The sequence below is a fragment of the Morus notabilis genome, unplaced genomic scaffold (assembly GCF_000414095.1).
Source record: "Morus notabilis unplaced genomic scaffold, ASM41409v2 Scaffold2599, whole genome shotgun sequence".
NCBI classification, from domain to species: Eukaryota; Viridiplantae; Streptophyta; class Magnoliopsida; order Rosales; family Moraceae; genus Morus; species Morus notabilis.
In genome coordinates this window covers 98,673-108,398 of record NW_010365324.1, presented here as the reverse complement: position 1 = coordinate 108,398, position 9,726 = coordinate 98,673, and the positions used below count along the sequence as shown (strand labels likewise).

Genomic DNA, 9,726 nt, shown 5'->3' with positions numbered 1-9,726 from the left:
GTTTTCTAAACACAAAGATTGGAGCAAGGACTGTTCGTGGTCAAAGAACTCAAGTTATCATCCGAGTCGGCTTCCAGGTATTTTTCCTGATTGAGTTCTTGATATATATAAGTTAATGAGATTAATTTATTCGTGCATAAATTAATATAATCTATAGAGTATCTCAAAAGTTTTATTAAAATTTTTGTTATACACGATCCGCCTCTTCTTCCCCGCACCACCGCGCTTCCACATCCGGATTCGATCCGGACTACCAACAAATAAAAGGGTTTATAAACAATAAACAATGTAAGTAAACATTAAATAGAAACAAAATATTATACAAAAAAATAATGAGAACAGTACGTCAGTACCTTTGTGTTTTCGGGATGTAGCGAAATTTGATTGAAAATTGTAAATGAAACTATTAAGAGAAAATTAGGAATCGAGAGAGAAAATTAAGAATCAGAGAGAGAATATGAGAGATAGAGTTGTCAGAGTGAGAGGAGTTAAGAGTTGGAAGAGTTATAGAAGAGTGAAGAATGTTGTGAGGGAGATAGGGTATTTATAAGGGTTTTAGGGGTGAATTTTCAAAATTGTGCCATTGGGCACATCGCGGGCCGGGCTCAGAGTAGCCATTTCCGACCGTTAGGCCCATGACGTGCCGGGCTGCTTGTGACCGTTAGGCACGTTGCGGGCCAGTGCTGGGCCGCGCCTTGTAGGGCCGGGCCAAGGCTGCGGGTTGGGAAATTGAGACCCATCCCAGGCCCATGTGATGTGCCGGGCCGGCCCGGCCTGTAACAGTACAGGGCTGGGCTACACCGAACCTGACACTATAGCAGGCTGGGCCGGGTCGTCCATGGATGGCTGGGCCTAATTGACAACTCTAGGGGGAGTGAACTCTATAACTTACTGTGGAGTTAGGTGTAGTATGTATTTTGAGATTTCTAAAAATTTTACTTATTGTACTTTGTATTGTGATTTATAGTGTGAAACGATGGTTTTTACTGTGATTAATTTAGTTATTGTTTTATTTGTTTATTGTTTAGTTGTTTGTTTCGTCTGCGATAAATGTTTCTTTGCGGTTTTTGTGTAGCCTTCGTCCTATGGGTTTCTTGACATCGGTTAATTGAAATTTTCCATTGATTATAGAGGATCTATTGGAGAGCCACATATGTGCTAGAGTATTAGCGTATTGTTTTAGGTGATTTTCGTTTTTAGGATCCAATACATATATATTTTTTTACCTTAATTCGAGTTTATTGATGAAACCGGTTACATATTGGTGTCGTGTTTCATATAATCGAGATTATGTGTATGGATTGCTATTTGTAACGCCCTTTCACGCTTTGAAATATATTATCCATTTAAAAAAAAAAACAATAGAGTTTTGAAGTAATAATACATGATATATGTATGCCGAGACGATGATGGAGCGGGGAGATTGATAATATTATTAAAATATGAAGTTTAAAAGGATCGTTTTGTATAATTACTTATAAAAAAGGCAAGAAATAAAAATAGTATTCATCCCATCGATTAAAACCTCACACTCATAAAGTGAAGAGTTCTACTAATTGAGTCTCACCTATTTATTTAATAGGACCTATCTCATGTGAGTAAAATGAGGATTTAACTCTATCAGGATGAATAGTGGTGCTTGGCAAAAAAGGAGAGTTGGTGCTTGGTGGTGCATTGTGTACGTGGATTCATAAGCACTACTGCTATCATAGGTTGGGCCTTAATGGGTCCGACAGAGTATCTGCAGTTCTTGGCCGGCGCACCCCCACAAAAAAAAAACAAAACAAAAAAGAAATGGAGGAAGAAGTACGTACAATTGGAAGCAACACGTACGGTGTCGTGGTGTAGTTGGTTAACACACTGAAAGTCTCCGGTTCGAGTCCGGGTGACAACCATTTTGTTCAATGCTGTTGAACCTCGTATCAACTATCATTTGCAATGTTTTTGTATGATAATTTTGCTTAGGATTTACGTGCGTAACCATTTTTGGGCCATGAAGATGATTACATTTGTAATATCTGATGGAAGAAGTCCCAGCAAACCTTTTGGTTTATGGCAAATGCGTTGGTTCGAGTTTACTGCTACTGTTTCTAATTAGGTTTGGATTTCTTTGAAGATTGTAGTTCAACTAATCTTACACCTAGACCTTAGTTATTAGATTGTAATTACAAATATGCATTGGTTATACTAAGAATGATGTTATCGGTTATACCATCATTACTAGTTATATGTCGTATTTTCGTAATTTCAGTGATCATTTTATATTTAACTGGATTCCTCACAAATAAAAAATGATGAAAAGTCTCGGTAGTAAACTCTTTTCTTTTATTCATTCTATTTTCACTTAGAACAATTGAAATCATAAATTTGTTTTATTCTCTTTAATTTTACCTAAAACCTAATTAGCCACTAATCCTGGCCTTGGGACATGACAATCTACCTTGAGCGTATGGTTCATTGGTGTCAACGTAGAGTGTATGGTCTTGCCATGGTCTACCTCGAGTTTATGGTCACATAGGGGTCTACTTCGGGCGCATGGTCACAATGGGGTCTACCTCGAGCCAAACTGTGCTCAACACCAGGGACTCTAACTCTTGGGTCTTGGCTGTAGCAATGGGACAAGAAAATGCAGACGCTCCTGTTGTAGGGAAAAATCCCACACTCCACATCGGGCATTAGATGAGCGTCACGTGACACAGTTGGTGGATTAGTGGCCATGATAGCTTAGCATCCAGTATTCACAAAATGGAACCTGGTAGGGGCCAACCGCAAGATAGCGCAGGAGGTCGACCGTACAGAAGAGAAGATGAGCGAGAGGTCGACCGTACATAGGCGTCATGGCAGACAAGAGGCCGACCGCTTCGGTAGACGTAGGCGGAGACAGCATGATAGGTGCCTGAGGAGCTGATTGCACGCATCTCAAGGGAAAACTGAACTTATACCTTATGTGACTTGCAAGCAAGCGAAGTTAATAGGGTAGCAGGAGAAAAGATCAATGTTGATTGACAGACACTCCACTTGCCAACGGCTACATCTAAAAATATGAGATGATGTGATATAATATAATGATGGAATGTAATAATGGAAATGGCAGGGGTTGAGAGCTATAGAGCTAATATATATGGGAAAAAATGGTGAGCCGAGAGGCTCACAACTCTGTAAGAAAAACTTGTACTCATAATTCATAGTGAAGATTTTTCCCTCCCCACAATGAACGTAGCTCTTGATTTACAAGGGTGAATCACTATAAATTCTATTGTTTTTTCTCTTTAATTACTTTTAACAATCTTCCTCTAAACAAGATTAAGCTACTAAAATCACATTAATTACTTCTAAATTTGAATTAATCATGTTGACAAGTTTTCACCGTCAACAGCTCCATTCTTACGTCTTGACCTCATCAAAATCTCATCAAACTTCCCATCTTTGAAGGGAAACGGCAAAGGGGAAGAGGTATTGATATCTTTTGAAACGAATCATAATGGAATTGTCTTATGGGAGAGGTGGAGACGCCCCAAAAAAGTTTCTCTGATACTGACGAGTCCCAAGTCTAGTAAGCTTGTTGATTATTCTTTAAAAAAAAAAAAAATTATTATCAAACCTTTTTAACAATTTTAAGGCATTCTTTCTTAGGACTGTTAAAAACAAAAGGCCGATAGAATTGTAAGCAAATAAAGGTACATTTACCAACACTATGAACTTAAAAGTGCATTTTGCACATATCCCAAACACAGAAAAAGAGAAATTTAGCATTTTGATAGATACCGATACTGATTGGAAGGTCAAAGGCGCCATGCTACATGCAAAAGACATTTAAATGCAGCATTTGATTTTGACGTGATGGACGATACTTACCATTGAACAAAAAAGAGCAACGAAAGCTCCACAGAATAACACGTTTGGAACCAGCATCATTATTTGAATTACCATTTCTACTGTCGAAACCAATTGTCTAAAAGAATTTGCACAAATAAAAAACTAGACATTCCACCTAATGATAAGAGGGAACTATATGACCTCATTGTATACTTCTCCCAATCAAGTAAGTTTAATAGGGAAGAAGAAGCAAAAGAAGTATTCTACTTGGGGGAATGGGATGACCTCAATCAGCTAATGTTTTATCACGTTACTATATAAGCCCTTAAGAGTTGAGCTCCACAAAAAGGCTGGCCTGAGGATGCAATCCTGCTTCTTTCAAAGATAACAAAAGCTTCTCCGATCCATAAACTACCCGAGGAAAGTTTGAGACGAGGCTGTAACTCTCCACATCTAGACAACCCAGAGAATCGACATAGTCGTAGACAGTTTGGATGGTTGCAGTGCTGTGGAATCGTCTTTCCTTGCGTGCTCCAGTAGGGAACCGCACCAAAACCTGTTTTTGCCAAGATGAAATCCACAAACAGGAATAAGGTTAGAGAATTTCAATCTTAAGTCTCAACTAATAGAAAAACCAGAATAATGCTTAACGATGCTTGAATTACATCACTTCATATTAACTATTGGAATCTGCATGCAACAATTATATGAGAGAAATATCGGATAAATGCAGTTCAAGCCAAAAAGGGATTACTTGTGTAACATTAGGGCCTTTTTCCGGTTCATCGCCAAGTGATAAGGCCTTTTCTTGTCGTATCCTGGCAAGTGCAGCCTCTTTCTCCGCGGCTTCACGTTCTGCTCTTTCACGAGCCTCCTCTTCCTCCTTGCGCTTCCTCTCAGCTTCGGCAGCTTCTCTCTCCAGGCGTTCTTGTTCCTCCTTTCTCTGGCGTTCCCTAGCCTGAGACAACAAAGAAAGAAATATCAATGGAGTGGATAGACAATAGCAACATAGATATATAGAAAGAAAAAATAGGTTGGGAATAAGAAAGGGCATGAAGCGTCAAATATGAAACTTGAAAGTGAAAATTAACCTAACCCAGAGGGAAAGAAAAGGAGTTAAAAAGCATCATACTTGATCAGCTTCAAGTGCTGCTCTATAGGCAGCATCTTGCTCCTCTCTTAAACGCGTGTTATTTCTCCTTTCTTCTGCATCCAGCCTTGCTGAAACAAGAACTGGAGCACTTTCTTCAAGCACTCTTTGCAATATTGTGAGCAATTCTTCGAGAGTTGTTGGTCCCTCGACCTGAAAAACAGGATAAAGACACTTCAATAAGTACTAAATAAACAAAAATCAAAAGGGTTGTCAGCATTTACCCATTAATCACCACAATGAATTAGGAATGTGAAGTGCAAACTAAGATTCTACTCAAAAGAATCCCCCATTAACTGATTAGTCCAGACAATACCTCGTTAACTGCTGATTTTAAGATAACCAGTTCAAATTCAAAGGAAACAATTTTAGCCTAATTCAAAGGAAACAATTTCAGCCTGCTTTTATAACATAATTTTAGAAATGCAATAAGTCTCAAATAACACCATAAGTCATAAGTGTTTAATTAACCAACGTAGCTAATCATAACAAATAAATAAAGACATTGGTTTCATATTTGACTTGGAAGACCTATATATGTAAATCCAATCCAGGTAAAATTTTCTTAAGGAGTTTTTCTTCAAGTGAAGAGGTACTACAGTTGAAAGCTAATACCACTCTCTGTCAGCTTTGCATTTACACAAAAACACTTCTACCAGCAGCATCTACTATTGTGTAATACAACAATACAACACAAGGACAGTTGTGCAAAAACCGGCTAGTTTCACGGAGGGATACATATACCATGTTACACAACATCTTCAACTGCCATTATAATTGTTGCCTTCTACGTTCTACATTAAAATTTATATGTTTGCAACCTATTTATTTGTCCGCAAGAATTTCCCTTCTCTTCAAAGTTCAAGCAAAAAAAAAGATTCACTTTTTACGATAAACTTCTTAAGCACTTTAAAACAGGGTTTCCCCCATTTCAAAAGAAAGAAAGAAAGAAGATTTCCCAATGAAGCCACTCCTTTACAACTACATAATAGCCACTCAAAATACCCCCAATTCATTCATTCCACTACAAAATCTACGATATCAAATGCACTCAGTCCATATATCACGCAGATGATCCCGGCAAACACAATTGCCGGTCTGCTACTAAAAACCGAGACGTGACACTAATTCTTTGATCTATGATCTATCTCTGTACATTACTTGACAAATCAACTATAGGCTCTTATAGGCCGCCAACTATATAGTGAAATCCACGTTATTCCTCAATCTACCAATCAAACCTAAACGATTTAGTCTCCATAAGTCACCAAATTAGCATATGCTATATCGCCTTAAAATCTCACTTTCTGAGACTTCAAGATATAATCTTGCAATACTGAAGAAAATTAATGGGAATACTAGAGATATTAATGGCAATTAAATAAATAAAACAAGTATCAAAACTCCAACTAGATTACCTGCTGAAGCAGCGCTATTCTCTGATTCGTGGCGGCCATAACCACAGCACAGAAAGGATACCGCGAGGCCTTTAAGCTATTACTCATCTTGAACCCTTCGCTGGCCCGAATACTCCCTCCCCAAGCCACGAAATTCTCGTTCACGAACGCCGCCAAGACCTCCGAGCACAGCGTCCTCTCGCAGAACAGAGGCGTGTCTGGATGATCCGGCGAGTGCAAGTAAACGAACAGCAGCTTAAACTCGTTCCTCGACCTCTGCAACGCGTCCATAAACCCTTCGCTCACGAAATTCGGCCTCGTCCTCCCACCATAATCCCTCTCGAATCCCGCAACGAATTCCATCGCCTCCGACGCTGCCGCCGACACCGGCACCAACCGCTCGGACGATTCCCCTCCCCGTCCCGAGCCAGAATTCAACCCGATCATTCCCAGCGAGTACGATAGTACACCTCCAGCAGCCCATAATCCGAGACCAATCGCGCCGGAGACTAACCCTAGACTACCGGATATAATCGAAATCGGCAAAGTCACCAACTTCCACGCCAATCCTGGAGGTCCAACAGCATTAGGAACCGATTCCGGTCTCTGCGAAGAAGCTTCACGGGGTTGTATGGCGGAAACAGTGTCGGCGGTGGAGGATGTACCGGCGATTGGTTCCTCAGGCGGCGGGTCGGCGTTGTTGGATGTGAAGGAGGAGATCGCGAGCTCTAGGTCCCAGCCATGGGCGGCGAGGATATCGGTGCACAAATCGGGATCTTCTAAGCCCGTGATCGCTTGGAAATACGCCAACTTGTCGGCTACATCAACCATTTCTGTGAGCACAAGAAGAGAAAAAGTACCGGATAATTGGTTTCGAACAAGGTTTTCTAGGGGCTTTCGGACGACTGTTCTGTTCCTGTTCTGGGAAAGATTGGGTTGAGGAAGGACAAAAATAGTAGAAAAAGAAAAAGTTTTAAGTGAAATGTCTTAAGTACCCCTCGACGTGATGGAAAATAAAGAGAATGGCGCACTGTCGGGCTCTGGTTCAAGTATTAATGGTACAACGACGTCGTTTCATAAGCCCAAAGCCAAGCGAAGAGAGTGGAAAATGAATAATTTGAGGTGCACTTCTTTCAATTCCTTTTTCTTTTGGGTTAATGACAATTTTGGTCCCCATTACTGTATGTATGGTTCTATTTTGGCTCTCAACTTTAAAACGTTACATTCTAAATTATGCTTACTTGTCACGTGTTTAGCTTTTCTGTCACAAAATTTATAATAACTCGAGGGAGTTAACCATGTGGTCGATCACATACTTAGAGCTTGTTCATTTACATCTAAACTCAAAAAAAATTTGAACTTAAGTTACAATTTTATTTAAGTTTATGTTCTTTTATAAAATTTGAATTTGAACTTGAGTTTGAAGCTAAAATCTGAGTTCAAATTCTCCTTTCAACTTAAGTTTCCAAACTCAAACTAAGTTAATGAATAATATTTTTTCTATTCTTAAAAACGATATAACTTTTCGTTTTAATTCCAGTTGAGATGATTTTTTTTTCTATACGTTTATAACGAAGAGACGAATAAAACACTACCCATATACCCTATTAAAATTTCTCATCACTATTGAGTTTTTATTAAAATACTATCCAAATACAAATTCAACTTTTGACTCACCCAAACACAAACTCAAATAGATTCTCAATACAAACCATAACTCAAAATATGCACATCCAAACAAAAACTTAAATTAGAGTCACAACTCAAACCATACTCAAATACACCTTAACTCAAATCAAAATCCGAACTCAAATTACCCTAACTTAAAAAATACAAATCAACAAGCTCTTAATTAATGATAAAAAAATTAATTTAAAAGAGAAAAAAATTTAATTTAAAAGAGAGAAAATTTGCATTCTCCCTACATGAGTTCGTTGATGACAAAGTATTTGATGGTTAAATTCATTTAAGTTTATCTTAAAGGTGCGATTTGTTTGAAATAACTCCGTTCACTTCGTTGATTCGAATTTAGAATTTAAGTTTTTCTACAGTAAAAAGCTCTCACAAACAATCACATCTAACTTTTTTGCTACAGTAAAAAATTTTCACATAAAGTCACATTTCAACTCAAATTCTAAATTCGAATCAGCGAAGTGAACGGGGATAATTTATCCATTTTTGTAATTGGGGGACAAATTTGACAAAGTGCAATTTGCAACGTTTTAAAACTTATGAGCTAAAATGACGCAATAATCGTTATTTGAGGGATACCCTTTTCTTAGATGAATTTGAAAACTTGTATAAAGTTATTGACTTCTGACAGCCAATGGATTGCTTGTATTAAAAAAAAAATCAGAATATTCTTTTTTCTAATAATCGGCAGTTCCCATGAGATAATATAGAGGAGGTCCATGGGAAATGTACTACATACCACAAGCTGAAGTTGCTGATGCAATATGGTTTACCATTATAAACCATAAATGCTGCCTGAAATATCTAATTTATTTTAAAGTGGCCCTTAATTTTTTAAAATGGTTTAAAACACTCTTTAATTTATTAAAAACGGTTCAAAATATCTCTTTAGTCTTATTCCATCTGCAATACTAATAGATTTATTGACGTGGCAAGTAAAAAATTATTTAAAACCATTAAACTACAATTAAATATATATAATTGATTGTATAATACAAACAATTAAAAATTGGAGGCAACTACTATGCGTAAGTCAATTTCTATTAGTCATACGCAGCTTGATTTAATTTAAGGTTGGAAAAAGTCAATTGTATCCACAATAAAGTTCTTAAGATCGGCATATTAGGGATCATTTGATGGATAATTTGACGGGTGAAAAAAGAAGAGAAACAGTGTTCTTAATATCAACACATTAGGGATCATTTGAGGGGGAAAAAAGAAGAGAAACACTGTTCTTTGGATTATGAGATCAAGTTTTTAGGATCAACATATTAGGGATCATTTGATGGAAAAAAAAAAAGAGAAACACTGTTCAAAAATGAATTTCTTCGCTATTACTTTATAAAAGAGAGAAGAGTTAAACCTATCAAAAGAAGTAATTTTTTACTCTAAAAGAGAAGTAATTTATCTCTAAACACACGTCAGTCTCAATCACATAAACTCTTACAACAATAGCATTAACTAAAGAAAAATTCTTCAAGAAATCAATTTGACCGAAAAATAACACTCTCTTTTTGATTTCTTCAAGTAATTTATCTCAAACGTCTTCTTTTCTTTTTCATCTTTTTTTAGTATTCTTTTCTCATTTTCTTCCCCATTCTCAACTTCCAATCAAGATCCAAAACAACAATTTTACAAAGAAAAAGTATTTTTGCTCGTTGCAGGAGCTGA

The 9,726-nt window shown here is 37.4% G+C and overlaps 1 protein-coding gene across 1 annotated transcript; it reads right to left on the bottom strand.

Annotated features, from left to right (window-relative positions):
- Nucleotides 1–3,830: 3,830 nt before the first annotated feature.
- LOC21387171 (plant UBX domain-containing protein 10) lies at nucleotides 3,831–7,298 on the bottom strand. The gene is made up of 4 exons (XM_010107839.2): nucleotides 6,385–7,298; nucleotides 4,949–5,119; nucleotides 4,571–4,774; nucleotides 3,831–4,372 (listed from the first exon to the last, which is right to left on the bottom strand). The coding sequence occupies exons 1-4, from the start codon at nucleotides 7,192–7,194 to the stop codon at nucleotides 4,142–4,144; spliced, it is 1,416 nt and encodes a 471-aa protein (XP_010106141.1). The 5' UTR covers nucleotides 7,195–7,298; the 3' UTR covers nucleotides 3,831–4,141.
- Between the last annotated feature and the right edge of the window lie 2,428 nt (nucleotides 7,299–9,726).

Excerpts from the sequence above, each read along its gene's own strand:
- LOC21387171 (XM_010107839.2), bottom strand. The coding sequence starts at position 7,194 with ATGGTTGATGTAGCCGACAAGTTGGCGTATTTCCAAGCGATCACGGGC. Across the intron at positions 4,775-4,948 it reads CAGCACTTGAAGCTGATCAA|GCTAGGGAACGCCAGAGAAA; the intron begins GTATGATGCTTT and ends TTGTTGTCTCAG. Across the intron at positions 4,373-4,570 it reads AAGGCCCTAATGTTACACAA|GTTTTGGTGCGGTTCCCTAC; the intron begins GTAATCCCTTTT and ends TGGCAAAAACAG.